This window comes from Leptonychotes weddellii, chromosome 1 (genome assembly GCF_054177405.1).
Source record: "Leptonychotes weddellii isolate Sample4059 chromosome 1, ASM5417740v2, whole genome shotgun sequence".
NCBI lineage: Eukaryota > Metazoa > Chordata > Mammalia > Carnivora > Phocidae > Leptonychotes > Leptonychotes weddellii.
Window position 1 is genome coordinate 144,342,509 of NC_138369.1, and position 17,826 is coordinate 144,360,334.

Here is a 17,826-nt window from a genome sequence, read left to right on the forward strand (position 1 = left end):
TCTCCTGACTGAGCTTACTCCTAATGCATCAGGCCCTTACAAATTTATTTGAAAAAGGGAGCTAGCTATACTTACGGTCTCTTTTGAATATACTTAAATATACCGACCTTCGAGTTGAGTAAAAATGAAATCCACAATTAGCATTTAATGGACATTCCCCTTATAGGCACTATGCCAACATTTTCCTATGTACTTCCTTTTCATCCTAGCAGAAATGTGAGGAGGCATTATCACCACCATCATTTAGTAAGTGAGGTGGAGTTCAGGGAGGTTGAGAAACCCAATAATAAATGGGTAGAACCAGACTTTGAAGCGAGTCTGTCTGAACGCAAAGCCTGCGATATCATTATACCCTGTATTTATACACCGCACGCCCATGGGCATGTGCTATTCTGAAAGATTAAGAGAACATCCAAGGTTCTAAGGTTCGGGACATTGTATTCAGCAAAACTGAGGTCTGAATTTATACTCTGGGTTATAGTCTTAATGCTATCACTTCAGTTTGATTACAGTTCGGGGGAAGTTGGTATGTTTTGCCAGGAGGCTCTCCTCTTAAGTAGCAGAAGGAAGCCTATCTTCTTTCTTGTCAGGCTGATTTCTACTCCACCCATAAGGGGAAAGCAACTCGGGCGGCTCAAACATGGGGAGTCTCAGGCAAACAGTTTGGGGGAGACCAGCATTTGACATTCGGACATAGCTGAGATATCTTTTGTTAAAGTATTTTCCCTACTGTTTTTCGTAGATAGGGTCTCCTGAAGGCACCGACCCTCTGGCTAGGAGTGTGAACGTCAAGAAATGTATTTGAATAATCTCTTTAAAATATTTCAAATTTTTATTAAATATTTTTATTCAGTTTTAAGATCACAGTTAAAGTACTTTAGCATGTTATACACATGACTTACATGTGCAATTTTTAGAGATATCAAATTAAGTATAAGATTTTGAAGAAAGAAATTATATAAATGTGTATATTGACTTTTACTACACATACATCTAAGAAAGCAATAATTCTGTTGTACCATTAAGTGGAAATCATTTATTACATGGCATGTTTACACCAACTCTAAAGAGAACCAAGCCAATTTCTGAAAGCAAAAAAATGAGCGATTCAGTCATGCTGAAACTGTCAACAGACTTCAGACCCGGTGGTCAAATGAAGCTACGGTTAATTTATGACATGTAAGTAAGCAATTCAAACCTATGAGAAAAGTTCATAATCTGGTACATGGAATCTCAGGTGTTTTTATTTTTTTCTTTTGGACAAATTCCTGAGAGCAAGAGACTTGTTTAGTGCGAAGGAAATGAGAAGAACGTTGCTGAGCACGTGCTGAGCTCCAGGTCACAAACCTGCCTCACCCCCAGTTCTGCTGCTCTCACAGCCGAGGCACTAACGTGAGGCGTCAGGGGACACGAGCCAGCCCCTGGGGGCTGCAAAGGGACAGCGGTGTTAGTTCGCAAAACCCACGTGCCTCTGGGATTCAGGTTAGAGCCTGTGAGGTATGATTTGCAGTGCGGGTGGGAGGGTGTGGAGGCATCGAATTAGGTCCTTGTTACTCGCGGTAACCGGTTCTGGCCCAAGGTACTGGGCGATCTTTGGAAGGAGTAGTAATTCTCACGATAACTAGTTCTGCGCACAAAAATCGATTTGAGGGCAGGATCAATTCTGACCACGGACTGCAACAAGGAAACGGTGGCCATAGAACTTAGTACAAGGTTTCCTCCTTTCAATTTATTAGCATAAGTCCTACCACCACAAATAAGATTTGGCCAGGAGAGGACACTCTTTTTTGGGTGTGAGGAAAATGTATACTTCTATTTTTTTAAGGAAAGCATAGCACAAACAGATGGAGGTGTATCAGGGGAGTCAAACAGATTTGTCTTGTTATTCATTATTTTGTCACTTCTTTCATCTGAGATGTAAAGAAAATAGTGTCCCCAGTGAACAGGACAAGGTGTTTTAATATGGAGTATAATAAACTTAGCTATCATTTCCACACTAAAGCAAAGCAGTCCATCAAACCCTGAATACTTCACCAGACATACCTGGTAAGATAAACTGAACAACTGTTTCTTATTATAAGTACGATGTTAGTCAATCTAAATAAGATAATTAAAAAAAAAAAATCCCAAAACTCAAATAAAAACAAAATCCAAATCTAGTTCTTTGGGAATGCTTGTATAAATAAAAACAACAGCTAATTAACAATTAGTACACTCTGTGTAAGGTGCAAAACAAGGTCCTATGTGGGGAAAGCTAAAATTTAATTTCCACCTAGCAGTCACTCTGAATACTTTATAGGTCAGATGTAGTAATGACATTTGCTTCTACTGCCCATTTTCAGCAATACATTGTTCTCTCTGGAGAAGGCGGTCTGGGAAATCACACTGCAGTGGGAAACAGTGGCACTGAAGGGAGGAGCAAGGAAGGACAAAGCTCGCCAACAGGACTTACTGAAAAGAACTTTTGAAGCTGAGGTCGCCCGTTAGGATTGGCCTCACGTGAGGGCCCGAGGGAGCAGTGCAATCAAAGGCGAGTCTCCTCAACAGCATCACAACAGCATCACGGACACCTCGACTCCCCCTTTACAAAGGGGCGGTTCCAGGCCTTGCTGGACTTCCTTCCTTCTCCCCGGCGAGGCGGTGGCACTTCCCTTCTGCTGTGTGGTCGCCGGCCGCCGGCCTCCAGAACGCTTGGAATTCATACAGTAGTTCAGCAGGCAGCACGGTCCCACTGCTTCACATTAATGCCAAACGCCAAACTTGGAACAGAGTTATTGGATACCCTCCTTCCCTCCCCCCATCCCCACCCCGAACAAACAAAACATGTCATTCAGTTTCCGGCTTACTCCTGGTTCACTGTATCAATTTATAATTTGCTTGAGATTTTACAGAGGTGCAAACTTTTCCATACGATGAGCCAAAGACTGCAGAGTGCAAACAAAATTTTCTAGGACTTAGGCAGAATAGCATCTGACTGGGTAACAAAGTGACAGGGAATAAACCTGTTGGAATATAAATAACCAGACCAGTTCAGATGCTCCTTTTTGTTCAGAGTGTTCCACCTTTTTTTTTTTCTTTTTCTCCAGCAGTTTTAATGGCAGGAACTAGAATCAGTGATAATGTGGGAATGATTTCAGCATGGCTTTGAGCTGGCATTGGTAGAAAGCTCATCTGACAGAACTCAATGAACACAGTTCTGGTATTTGTGGGGAAAAGACCGTCAGAATCACAACAGTATGACTTATCCTTATAAAAGGGCTTTGACGAATTACGTTTTGATCTAAAATCTGGGAACTAACCTAATTTGGGGATAAGAACCTGTATCATCAATGTGGCTGGGGGACATTTTTCCTTTTCCTGATCTCATTACAGTTATTCAAAGGAATAAAAACTTAAGAAGGATGTCTTACAGTATTTTTCTTCTTTCACTCAGCTTCATAGAGCTGCAGCTTCAGTTACTATAATATACTCTACACACTTCAAAATTACATAGGAAAATACCCAGAATAACTAAATAAATAAAAGGCTAAAGAAACTGGAACAGTACTGCGTCTCCATCTGAGACGAAATCATCCACTTCGGCATCACAGAGAAGGGCTAGGACAATTTTTTTCAAAAGATTTATATACAGGTTTGAATCCAGAAATTAAGGTTAAAAGCATAAATATCGATAATTTCAACTAGATTCAGAATGGTTTTTCAGAAAGATATGATACAACAATTTAGAATAAAACAAAGCAGAAAAGCATCATATTTTGGTTTGCTTGAGATATACATAAGGTGCAACAACTTTTTCTCTTGAGGATGCTTGTGGGACAAATGTTAGTGTCGATGGTGTTTGCTGGCAGATTAAAGTACACACCATAGCAATATGATTTTCCAAAATATAAAAGAATGAGAGAAATGAAATGAAAATGATAGATGGGGGGGCACTACAAGTTGGTCTGAAATATTTGTGCTAACAAATGTTGTTACCTGAAAATACCAACACCCCTCTCCAGCGGATTCAGGGCATGAGAAAAGCACTATTATTGAAATCAAGACTTCACTCAGAGGAACAAGGCGAGTGTCTAAAGGACTATAAAGCTTTGCAGGATTTCTGCTACTCTCAGTGCCTAACCGCTTAAAAATTAAGCATTTCTACAAAAAGGTTTTTTTTTTTTTTAAAGTATCTGAAAACAGTCATATCCAGTAGATTGCCCTCCCACCCCACCCCTGCCTAAGGGAAAAGCCACTGAGGTTTAGGAAAAGCAGATCAAGTAAGATATTAATCACATAGAAAAAAGTAATCTTTTGTTTTGCTTCTTTTTAAAAAAGGTCCCATGAATATACAGCAATCTCTTAAGGAAATCTAGTGAAATGTAACTGGAGGACTGACGGAGGGTGCTCTGGCAAAAATAGATCTATTCTAACGTGTTCTATAGAATAACAAGTTAGTACCATTGTCAAGGTGCATGTTCCGCACCAAACAATTTTTGTTGTTGGTTTTTCTTTTGGATTTTTAGCTAATTATAATTTCTAAATCACTGCTAGCAAGTGGTCCAAAAACTCCAACAGCCACCAACACCGGGACCCAGCAATTTTCAAACATTCACTTTGTGTTTTGAAGTTTAGAAAATCTTAATAAAACAGCATCATAGTAAAAATCTTACACTAAAATCTGGGGCTGCTCACCTGATTTATTTCTATGTGAATAGGGTTAAGCTTTAACCTCTGACTAACCTAGCTTACTATTTCCTTCTTCCTCCATGCCCACAATGATTATGCATTTTTGAGGACACCGTTCCAATGCTCTGCTGCCCTCTTTACCTGCTTTGAAAAAAAAAAAAAACAACAACAAACAAACCAAATCCCTATATTCTTTTTCAATTCTGTTAGTATGTTGTACATATTTTCCAGCACCGAAACTGAAGTAATATCTACAACTATGGAAAGCTAAACCTAGTCAGTACTAACAGAGTCATTTTTTTTTTTTTTTGTATGGCTATTAGGTCAAATTACAATTAGAAAAAAAAAAAATCATCATTACAATTGAGTCAAGTATAAATAAGAAAGCTAGATAAAACCTTGTAAACTGTTACCATGTAGAGATCTAATTCAAAAGCTTTGAACTCGAACTAACGCTATCAAAATTCTGCCAGTTTGAAAACCAATAAAAATTATTGCTGGAATCCAATAATTAAAATTTGGTAGTTTGTGCTGCGATGCGAGAGTGGGGATACACTCTGTGCTATGGACAAATACCCTGTAAAATCGGTAGCCTCCGGCTAATTCTATCACTCTGCATGTGTTGCTAGGAAACAAGACACTGTGAATGTCAGGTGGTTAAGTCAATATGTCGAACGTTCTAATAAGCCAGGTAATCCGCTTGGCACTGGCATGTGTACGGTTGGTTTAATGTCCAAAAGCAACAGAACACAGAAAGGAAACAAACTTGCAGGTGGCTCTATGACTAAGACTCCCACCCTGGTCAAGCATACCTCCCTCATCATTTATTCCATACCTCCTTCACAACACACAACTCGAAATGGCTCTAGAACCCTGCAGTGGTAATCAGGCTGTGCATAGCGGCTGCTACCCGTCCAGTCTGTTGGGGATGGATGGAAAAGGTCTGTAGCTCAAAGTCCACATGAAGTGAGTGTCTTCAATGTGTTCAGAATAGTGAAGTAATACTAAGGTCACTTCTGAATAATATTTTTCTTTTTTTTTTTTTTTTTGTTTGTATGAACGATCCATTGGTCACTTAGACCCCTGTGTAAAAAATAAAAGAATCCTCAAGGCATGAAAACATCAGTATTCTGTAATCTGCAGGACTCTTCCCCTGTCTGGGAAAATATTTGCCACAATGTGCCCCAAGCAAATTCTTCTTGGTCACTCAAGGCTAAGAAAAAAAATTCAGCTTGTAAGAATTCTAATTTTTTCTCTTTCTCTCTCTCTTTTTTTGCCAGCAAACTACCACTCTGGTGGCAAATATATAAAAGTGCAGAATATATGGACCACGAGGCCGAGCATACACCGCTAACAATGGTACATCTGCCTGCCCGTGCTGCTTGGGAGTCTCTGGAACAGGCTTTTTAATATTATTCTACAATATAAATGTAGGTATAACCTATTATATAAACCATCTTAGAACTTAAATCTCCATGTACAAAAAAGACTAAGAATATCTAATAATAACTAGTGCAGTGCGTCAGTTTTTGTTTTTTTGTTTTGTTTTTGTTTTGAAAGAATAACTAGGTAATATACGAAACTAGTTTCACACTCTCTGGTTGGTAAAAGAGATGCTGGATGAGCTACAGTAAAGGCAGCCTCTTACCAAGTTACCACCTATTACCGTCAAAAGCCTTCAATAGAAAGCAAAGCTCCAGGATCATGCCGTTTCTGCTCATTACCAGACAGATAACATCACCCTCAGAGGCTCTAGGTTCCAAGAGAACACACTGGCCCAGGATGCTAACTTCCGCTTCAAGTGAATCTGGGCCACGCAGGGCAACGAGCACTTGTTCGCAGTCTGTCTTTCCCACCACACGGACTCGCTAGCATCCCTCGGTAAAGACAAGGCTAGGGTAGTAGGTAAAGCACAATGTTTTACAACTAAAGGGCGCTTCACTGGTCAGCGCAGGAAATAAGTACAGGAGCCTGGGGCATTTCTTTTGGCTGTCCGTCGTGCGTGAGCGGAGTTGACCTCTGACCTCTGCAAAACAAGGAGAAGGACAAAAGAAGTCACCCACTGAGAATATGTTATCAGGAGGAGGAGAGGATGATGAGTACCCGGTTAAGAGTTTTCCGGTATCATAATCCCTAAGGCTGACTTGTTACTTAACGCTCTTTCTTATCTCGGTTCCCCTCACATGACTTAAAAACATACTCTGCCCCCAAATAACCACCTCCATTTCGCAGAGGTGGAACCTGAAGTGCCACCAGGTTTGGGGCGACACCCTGAGAAGCAGGGAACTTTCAGTCAAAGGCCGCGGTTCTAAGACAACATTCTTCCTCTTGATCCACTGATACTAATATAGGAACCATGCCTTTCCTCGAGCTGCCCAAGGGGAAAACTCTCCTGTACTAACTGATCACCTCCAGGCTCATTTCCTAAGCTATATAATAACCAACCCAATTTAAAATGTAAGGCCAATTAAAACAACGGTCCCTGAGACCAGAGGGCCTGTGACTCCAACACAGATGAAGGAAAAGACAAAAGTCTCACAGGCACATGGCGAGCATGTGCTCAGGGAAGGTGGCAAGGAGACACTGGCTTTGGAGTGTGTGTAAATCGGGGCGGCGTGGGCCAAATCAACACATGCAGGAGAGGGGACTCCAGACACGACCAGCAAGTTCACAGAAATACCCATCATTTGGATTGGAACTACACCAGACTGACCTGATTTCTCATTTGGCTTTTGGTAAGTGAGTAGGAAAAAATTTACTTCACCGTTATAATAAGGAAACCCTTCACACTCTTGGTAATTTCTATAGAGCTTCTCATTCTAAAAAGACGGGATGGGGCACCTCCCTGACATTTCCCAGGAGGCCTCCCGAAGACCAGATACCATCCACTCGCGGCTCTGGCCTACCGTGGTCTGCACAGCAGAAATCGTTGGCTTCTGGTGGCTTGACCTTTTCAACACCGTATCTTCATAGAACAAAAGGAGCTACTTAAAAATTCAAATTGTATCTTTTTCATCGCTACACCCAAGTTTCTTTCTCTTGATGCACACACACACAAATAGTGTTGATAAATTACAACATTTGGGAACTTCAGAATTCAAAAATCACTTAGCCTAAGATATTAGGATTTTAGAAAAACAAAACATGTGTTATAATCAAACCTCTGGATTAATCTGTTCATTCATGTGGGGATGCTGTAAGCACCAACTGTTCAATATGTTCAACTCTTTGTTCAAGAAAGATGAAATTCAAAGGCTGTTTTTTTTACCTTTAAGACTGAATCTGTAACAATATTACAACAGCTGAAAAGAATTTTAATAAGTAGTGAAAAAGGAAACATTAAGAAGAAGAAAGAAAAGTGAAAGCTGGGAAAGTACAGTATACAAAAAAGAGCAACAGGGACAGAGAGAGATTGGGGTGGAAGCCAGCTGAGTCCAAGGAAAGAGCAAAGAAGGCGGGAGCCTGACGTGGCTCAAGCTGACTGACGGCACAGGCCCCGGTTGGTGGAAGCGGCAGCGAGAGGCGTCATGACGTCCCCGCACATGGAGTCAGAAAGCAGGACTCGGCTTCCATGGGGCTCTACCCCTGCTCCACACAACGGGGTTAGGCTGACCGGGAGCCCCGACATCCTGGCGGAGCACACCGCTCACCTGTGCACATTTTCCATGGCGGCCACTTCTGCCAGCGCGGCAAGACTGAAGAACGCAGACACGGCTGGCATCTCCGGAGTGCTGCTCCGTGTCTCCGCGGCCTCGGGGTTGTGGCAGCCTTCGTCATGGCAGCCTGTCTCGGTCACTTTTGGGAGACTCCTCTGCAGCTGCTCCTTTGGTTTGTCATCTGTGGCGAAAGGGAAATTCATCACGAGAGGATCACTGTGTTCTCTCCAGAGAAGGGACACCGAGGAAACTCGGTGCCAGACCATGTGAAATGAGCTACTATTCTTTGTTCACTTGTCATCCACCGAATACGAAGGCTTTTACGGATTCTCTTCTCCCATGGTAATAACACTCTTTTATCAAGCTCAAGTGCAACTACGGACAGTGTTATGCCCTGAAACTAAGTGGAAGAGAAGCTGTGTTTTATCCAAGGTCAAAGAATAGGTTAGTCTCAGAGTTAAGAGGGAGAAATGGGCTTTGACCAAAATAAAACTGATGGGACTTTTGCGAGGGGGCCTGTGGATGCTCTAAAAGGCCCCTAAAAGCCCAACTGAGCAAACATTTCTGATGAAGCTGTAGGATGCCCTGCTATGGCAACCTGAACATTTGGTTTGCTGTGACACCAACATTTAGGATGGCCTAAACTAATCCCAAAGATATCAGTCAATCCCAGTGAGATCCCAAGTTGTTATTCCTGTTCTGAAGACCTACTGGAAGGAAGACAAAAGGCCCTCTGCTATTTACAAAGAGGTGCTAAAATGCTATGAAAATATTGTGTTGGAAATGAGTATACTTTCCTTATTACGTAGCCATTATAGAGGAGGAGGAATCTTTATCATGGCTTTTAAAACATTTTGAATATAAAAAGCAATTGATAAAGGCTGTAAATGTCATATATTAGAACATGAGAGCACTATGTGCTTTTCTAAATGAAGGTAATATTTCTAAGATCTTTCACTCTTTCTATAAGTGAAAATGAGGCTATAACAATTTATGAAATAAAAATCACAGAACAGAACTCAGAGTGAAAAGGGAAGGAGCAGAGGGGCCTGCTGGACTACATATCAGGAAAACTAGATTCTAGTCCTCATCCTACTTCTACCTAGTAGGTCAATGTATTAAAAATGAAACCCTACCTCTTTGAGCTTTCTCTCTCATATAACAGGGTAAAATGGGGGTATTTAATATGCTTTATTGTTCTAACAATGTACACATGCTACACACAAAATGTGTACAAAATTCACTAATTGTCTTCCTATTCTATCTCAGCAATGAATCTTTATTTGCAATTAAATTAACCTAAATCAGGTATTTATAAATACTACACTCAAAACACACTCATTTAAATATTGTTTTTGTTTTATTAATTTATTTTCTCATATGATAAGTTACTCTTTTATACGCATCACCTATGTAACTCGTCCCCCCCCCCCCCACCTCCCCTCTGGGAACCATCAGTTCATTCTCTATAGTTAAGATTCTGTTTCTTGTTTTTTTTTGTCTTTCACTCTTTTTTTCCCCTTTGCTCTGAACACTTTTTTCTATTTATATAGGTCATTATGGACCTGTGACCTTTTTATGGAAACTGGATTAGGGCAGGGGGAGGGACACTTCAAAGCTGAGGGACTGAGATGCTGGGGGTGCTGGAAGGTAGAAAGGCAACAATAGCTAAAATCACTAATGCTTAGTTGGTGTAGCACCCCAAGATCTGAGGAGGATACTCAGTGGCACTCTCTGACCCCACTCCTTAACTTGGGCCTCTCGGGCAATTCCACTGCTATGAAAGCCACCAGGAACAGCAAACAGACCACAGGCCATGACTGAAAATGGAGAAATTCACTGTAAGTTAAGATTTGGTTAAAGATCAGCTCAGAGAACTCAAGAAATCCAAAAGCCTTCTCAGGCTCCCTCAGTGGAGAGAATCAACTTATTAGAAAGTGCTGGATGTTTTCTAAGGTTCCTTAATACACTGGTTTTAAATACTTGATAATATGGTTTGTAGTGACTTGAACAGTGAACCATGAAGAAACACTGATTCATCTAGTATTTTTAAAAGTCTAGGATCTCCGGGAATTTACTTAATGAAGACTGCTTTTGTGCATGCTGAGAAAGAGATGGAGAAACACAGAGTCCTAAAAATTACCTTTCCTTTCTAAGAATGCTCTTGGAAAAAGAGCTATGATTTTAACACGTATACATTTGGTACATTTGGGAGCCTGTGGAAAACTAGTTCTCAAGGAGATCCAGAGAAAGAAAATGTTCCTGTGGCCAAACCCACAGAGCAGACCCATTTTTCAATGAGGACCCAAAGCTGGCTTATAGTCATTTGCTGTCCAATGTGGCCATGACAGTCATCACCTTGCTCTGGTTCTCTCTCATCTAAAGCTTCCTCTTCTTACCCAAAGTACCTCCTGCTGGTGATACCCGGCCATCTGCTGTTCTGACAAGGTGGGTGATCTTGGTTTTTCTTGCTTTTCTCTTTTGGCTGCCCACCAAGGGTTCTTGTGTTGTTGTTGGCTCTGGAGTGTTGGGAATGGATAGGGCATTTTTAACCTTATGAGCAGGCTCTGTGGTGTTCTTGTCTTCTGAAAATATGGCTGAAATAGGACAGATCATATATAGTTACACACAAAAGCATAAGACATCACATTGGTCTTAGAAAGAATTTCTCAATGCCTGACCCATCTGAATGGAGAACGGAGATTTAGAGTTTTCAAAGCACTGATGGGAAAAAGAAATAAAATGCTGCCCATTTTAAACAAATATATTTATTTTAATCTGCTTTGATAAATTAGATACAGAGAATTCAGATGCCCTCTCTCTCTTTTAACAGAACACTGAACCAAAAGGCCATCGGAGTAACATTTTCTAAGTGTTTGGATCTTGCAGGTTTGGTGGGGAAGACAGTGTATGCAAATCTGAGTGAATTGTGCTCCAACAGACCATAATTTCTACATGTGGCCAGGGTCCCTATCTGAGATCCTCTTGGCCACCCGTCCTGGGAAGATGATTAAAGAAGTTTCTCTTCTTCTGAGGACACTGAGATTAAATATGTGCTTCTGAATTTATAGTTATCATTGGGACACTTGGTTTCAATCACCAGGTTGGACTGATCAGAAAAGAAATTGTGAGGCCTGACCTTTTACACATACTGACTGCTCAGCAAAGACCTGGCCCACACTGGGGATGCCTGCACATAAGGAAACACTCTCCCATTCGCGGAATTCTAGGACCAGGTGAATGTGCTTAGTGAGATAATTTAATGAAGTGCCACAGGCCAGCAAGGCTCCAAGAAAGGTATCAGGTACCCTCATTCTAACTGAATACCAGTGAATCATTTAGCAGCACACACTTCTATCTGAGGAGTCACCGTGTCGAGAGTGAGGAGCACGCTTGCCACGCAAGACCTTGCTCCCAGTTCAAACAGGCTGGGGATGCTTGCATCTTTTCTTATACACTCATTTCCTTAGGAGTTCATTCTCCCACCCCCAATTTAAAAGTAAGACAAGTATATGTAGATATGAGTGCAGTAAACATTTAAGAATATATACATGCAGTCAAGTTTAGTAATTGGGACTTTTTTATTTTTTACTTTTTTTTAAATTCCAGTGGCCTAAGGGCTTTTAAGCAGGGAAAAGAGGTATCTTTCCATTTTTAAACCATCCAATCTCTTAAGACAGGTACAGAAATAGTTTCTGACAAAGAGGGGAGTGTGGCTCGGGAAATCAAGGTCTGACGTGGCTCACTCCCGTGCACAGAGCCAGGAGAAAACTGAAGGTGCTGATCGGAAGGCAAAGCTGAAGGGAGACACTGGAAATACAACAATGCATATCGCACGGGAAGAAAAGAAAGCTAAAATAAGAGGAAGAGAACAGAGCAAGAATAACTCAGGGTGTGAAAAAATGCATATGCTGGTATAAATCTGAGTTTTTAATGAGGTTAGGTACATCCTTGGGAAAGCAGGGCTATGAATTCGTTAAGATCTTTGCCCTCAAGAGACTGATTCCAAGCTTCCCATTCCAAAACAAGCAGGAAATCATTTCAATTACATCAAAAAAAGGATGTAAAGCAGAAATCATACTGTGATTTGTGGCTTGGCCTTACTCAATCTAGCATAATAGAGGGCTGTGTGGGACAGGCTTAAGATAATAGTTATTCAAAAGAAACTACTTGGCAACACTCCCAAGTATCTTTTCAAACAAGTAATCAAAAATTAGGAAAAAGGCTCCTTTTAAATTGTAGATCTGTACCCAGGAAACAGTCTTGGTGTATTTATACTTTGATATTTAGCTTAACATAGAGCAGTGCTGGTATGTATTTTAAGATTTTTTTTTTTAGTTTAAACTTCAATAAAAGCTGCCAGTAAAATAAAAGATAATTTGGTTAAGAAACACTCCAAAGAAGTTTCATGACTCTGCATTAGCCTTGAAATTCAAAGCCTCCAATACGTATAAAGAAGCCAGAATATGAGTTTACAATGAGCATAAATAACTTCTATTAGATATTCACAAGCTTCGAAATTTCTAGTTTCTTATCCAGATCCTTCAGTTGTCCCTTCTGATTACAGGCGGTGAATCTTAATCACTTCTCCAGTATGAACACAACATTATAGATGGCTCTTCCAGAAAAAGCACTAACCTATTCCCTCTTCTCCTTCCACTTCCTAGAAAAATCTAGAACTTATGGAAATAAGGGTACGGCAGGGTTCCAAAGACGAAGGGTGAATTCCATCAGAAGAACTGCTTACAGAAAGAACGAACCCAGGAGGTCAAAGAAAAGGCCATGTGGGTTAGGAAAAGATGACCTGATTTCTACACAAAGACCATGCGGTAACAGAAATGACAGTCACAGAGAGACCTGGATTCTGCTCTTGACTTTTTAATTTACTAATGGAAGGACCAAGGGTCTCTAGTTTCTTCATGTAAAGGTGGAGGCTGGACTAGATTGGCTCTAAAGGAGCCATGAGCCCCCACCCCACATAGCCCAAAATCAGGGTCCTAGCCAGCCTCCAGACAGTTCCAGAGTCTCAAGGCGAGGTAAGAGTACTTCCTTGACAAGGACTGTTAGTTCTTTTGCCTTTGGGAAGCCTTTGAATGGTTTCATTTCCTTTCAGTGGTTGCTCTGTTTCCTGTGTATTCCAGATGAATTAGTAGAAGCACAGTGAGAAGCCAAGGGGATGGCTGCAAAAGGGAGGTAGAGTTAAGGCCTAAAAGCAGACTGGGACTAGGGGAAGCTCAGAAACCAGCAGACAAGGAAGGCAGGCTGGCCGACAGACACCAGCAATCAAGTCCCAGAGGCTGGTGTACTGGGGGACAGAAAAGGAACGAATCAGGTTAGAGACCAAGTGGAAGAGGCAAAATGTGAGAATACATCGAAGATTCTCACAAATCACTGAAAAGGAGCTCATGCCACCTCTCTAGATGTCATCTCCTCTAAACTTACTGCCAGATCAAGAAGGAATCATGGGGCCTACAGATTGTCCACATTTCAAAGAGTGATATAATGAGACCTTGCCAGAATTTGGAAGAGGAAGTAAGCGTGAGTCTGCCCCATGCTTTGACCCAGGAGCTATCCCCAGAACATCCTGTGCTGTCTGGAGGCCAAGACCAATGACAGCCTTCAGGGGCAGCACTCAGAGAGAACGCTGTCCTAAGACAGAAGACCTGGGGAAGGCAGGGAAGGCTAAGGCAAAGAAGTGGCCGTCTGGGACGCAAGAGCACATCTGAGTCCAGCAACGTTAGCAAAGCCAAGGATGGCCTGCTGGTGAGAGACAGGAAATGGAAAATGCTCAGAGAGAAAAACAGTCTGAAGCTGAGCACCCACACAGCAAGCCAGTTCCTTTTTTTCCCCTCCCTGCCAAACTAATGGAAATGTGAGAAAAGAAAGGCTTTTGTCCTCTAAAAACAAATTAGTCATTTCTCTTTCGGCTTGTAACTGAACACACAAACCTACCCAAGCACTGCGAAACAAGTCCACAGGGTTAGTTTTTATACTCCACGATAATCATAACACACTTGGAGCGTATCATCAGAGAGAGATAATGTGAGCTCACTCCTGGAGCAACGTTAGGAACGTGGTAATAAGAGACTGTCTTGTTTTCCAAACGCTGCTCCCAAAATGTGGGGTGAATTTTTTGAGATAGCAGCACTGTGGTTGTACCAAACCCCAGGAGGCCACTAGAGTGCTCCAGAGTCACGAATTCACATTCTGACTAGGGGAATCAAACCTGCACTGAAATTATTATAGCCAAATCTGGAATCTCACGGTCTTTGGTTGGTCTCTCTTGAGCTGAAAATGCAGTCAGATGCTGAATGGAACACAGGAAACAGAATCAAATGAATGAGCCTTATCTAAGACCCCAGGAGACCCTGTTGAAGTTACATAGCAGCTATTTTGAACTCGAGAAAAGAGATCAAGGTTAGTCTGAGTGTTGTGGATCACGTTAACTATAAACCAGATTTTTCTCCCCCATAATTAGATTTATATACTGCAAAGGAACTAATCTTCTGGAGATTCTCAGTCTCAGGTTTGGGTTGTTTTAGTTTTTTTCTCTTAAGATACCGTTTATAATTGCAACATCTGAGCCAAATAAGGGCTCAGATATGCCTGAAAAATCGAAATTGTTAGCAGCCAACGTGTTTTAGTGGAAAGAGTGCTGGTTTCTTCTCTTCCTACTTATGTTGGCCAGGCTTCACTCCTTATCATGTATTTATTTGGGGGCTAATAAGCCCTCCTGAATTCCCTGGGGCTCCTGCCAAGATTAGTTTTACATAAAATACTGTGAAAACCCTCTGGAAACCATAAAGCAATATTAAGTATGTAATAATAACGATGATGATAATTAAATTAGAAACCTCCAACTTAAGCATGAGCATAGGACACCATAACCCGGTAGAAAGATAAATACAGTGGCAGATACAAGTCATCTTGGTTTATCTGAAAATTTAACCTTTAATTCCAGGCTTATTGATAAGCAATCTTCTTTTATGATCTGCAGAAGTTTCAAGAAATGGTTTAGTGATTTTGAATTTTAAAAGCATGGGGGAAAAGGCTTAAAACAGATTATAAGCTTAGCATTTAAACTGCAGATGTGATTACTAAGCACCTAAAGATTTCTGGTATTTTGGGGAAGAAAAAAATGAATTGCAAGCCAATTATACTCAGGATGGTGAAAAAAAAAGCAGAGTGAACTTGAAGTTATCTCCTTTAACCGAAGTCAGGAATAGCAAACTGAGTTGAACACCTCAGAGGAACCAGTGTTTCTAGTATAGACCTCAGCTACAAACAACTCCTGTCTAACCTTTGCCCAGGATGGCTAAAACATGTTAACCCTATCCTGATTACGGTTTCATCTTCTGTCCTTATGTATGTATACTCTCCAAGGTAAAGTTTAAACAAGCCATAGGTGAGAGAGGATGAAATAAAGCGTCTAGATAATTCACAGTCACCACCTGAATGAGGAAATATAGGGGATGGTATAAAAATCAGTAGCCAGAAAGGTCACTTTAAATTACTGGTAATTTCCGATGCGCAAATGGATTCCTTTTTTCCTGGCCACATAAAGTGAATATGCACTCTGTACCAAAAGACATGCAGTTTTCAATGCATATTCTTCAAAGTTTGTAACATATTCATATACATTAATAATAAATATGATTAATATCACCAATAATAACTCTATTCCCACTAAACCCTTGGCACTGCCCAGAAGACTTGAAATTGATTTACTTTTCTGCCCCCTAAAGGGCAGAATTAGGGCTGCAGAGTAAGGCTGCCTCCAGCACCACAGCACCCACTCAGCAAATCATAGTAATAACAGCAAGTATGAGAGGGGAAATGACATTTGAGGTTGATATATTACCCCCCCATCACTCACCCCACCCCCAAACACATATCACACACACACTTAGTACACACGTGGAGAGCGAACCTGGAGAGATTAAACACAATTTGTCCCACTGAAAACTGCCCCTTATTGGCAGGTCAGAGCCTGACACCTACGTCTCCTAATTCCAACCTTATTCATTCTTTCTACCTCACTGCACACACTATGATACCGTGTTCTACATGACACGGAGTTTGTTTAAAAAACAAAACATTTAGAACAGTATCATTTTAAGTAAAGAGTAAGATGGTCTTAAGAGCCTCTTTGATTCCTCTGATTGTTCATCACTGCCTTGCATTTATCAAGTCTGTGCAGAATATATCTTTAAAATTCACAAGAGCTAATATATTGCATTTTGGATGTTAGCATTTAATGCTGAGAGCAGCACAGCAATTCATATTTGGCTTTGCCAGCTAAGGGCAGAAACAGTCCTCTGGACAGGTTCTGCATGTGAAGTAACAGGCCAGAAAACAGATACACTGCTGGGATTTTTTGTAAGAGTGCAATGACATAAAATCAGATATCTGGCTCGTGTGAACTGTGCCTACCGAATAAGAACAATTTCATGTTTGCTATAAACTCTAGTTGGAATATTTTTTGAGAAATATCTTTAACACATGAGGATTTCTGATACATTACTTGGGCCAAATGTGCATTTTACATTTTTTCTCCCTTTCAGGAAAGAAACTAGAGTGTATTTGGGAGTCAAAAGACAAGGTCTGCTTCATGAAGTCCCCCTTTCTGGTTGTAAGTAAATCAAAGGGACTGGACTCAGTGATCTTTAAGACTGCTTCTAGTTTTCAAATGAAGCGACTCCTAATGAAGGACTATAAAAATGTTGAGCATGGGGCGCCTGGGTGGCTCAGTCGGTTAAGTGTCTGACTCTTGGTTTCGGCTCTGGTCATGATTTCCCAGTTGTGGGATCAAGCCCTGCGTGGGGCTCCAAGCTCAGTGCAAAGTCTGCTTCAGATTCTCTCTCCCTCTCCTTCTGCCCCTCCCAGCTCACACGTGCAGGCGCATGCTTTCTCTCTAAAATAAATACATAAAATCTTAAAAAAAAAAAAAAAATTGAGCTCCTTAAAAATAGCGACAATGAAAAAAAGGAACAATGGTAAGAAGAGGACAGCCCCTTCACAGTCACAGAAATGAGCACTCACTGGAGGGTTCAGTATTTAACAGAAATTAGGTAGACATCACAGCTAAAGAGGGCTGTGGGAAATTTTGAAGTAAAATCTGCACCTAGGACCTACAACATTATGCTAGTCAACATGGAACTTTTCCTCGGTTATCCGTAAGCCTCTGGAGTATTCCATCTGAACATATTTAGAGGTACTGGGAGTTGTGCTGGGGCGAAGTTCAGGACAGGAACACTGCTGACATGCCCAAGCCCAGCCAACCAGAAAAGCCCCACGCTGGCTCTACTCTGGCTCCCATAAGCATCTGCCTGCAACATGAATGCAACACTGAATATTTTTAGTTATGGAAAACTTTAATTTCTGGTTAATGTGGTTCAAAGGCTGTAAGTGCCCCTTTGACAAATTAAGCTTGTATGACACACCGCCTGACCCTCAGCAGGGTAAAAAAATCTGTCAGTTTTGATTTGAAAATTAAAAACAA

At 41.2% G+C, this 17,826-nt stretch overlaps 1 protein-coding gene across 12 annotated transcripts in view; it reads right to left on the minus strand.

Moving 5' to 3' along the window:
* Positions 1-210: 210 nt before the first annotated feature.
* BBX (BBX high mobility group box domain containing) overlaps positions 211-17,826 on the minus strand; it is a 273,335-nt gene continuing 255,719 nt past the window's right edge. For 11 of the 12 annotated variants that reach the window (XM_081797447.1, XM_081797437.1, XM_081797450.1 and 8 more), the window contains 3 exons: positions 10,724-10,921; positions 8,319-8,505; positions 211-6,694 (listed from right to left, as the gene is read on the minus strand). In XM_081797447.1, the coding sequence (XP_081653573.1) occupies positions 6,607-6,694; positions 8,319-8,505; positions 10,724-10,921 (473 nt within the window). In that variant the 3' untranslated portion in view covers positions 211-6,606. The remainder of the gene's footprint in view (positions 6,695-8,318; positions 8,506-10,723; positions 10,922-17,826) is intronic. The other variant, XM_081797432.1, reaches the window with a different exon arrangement.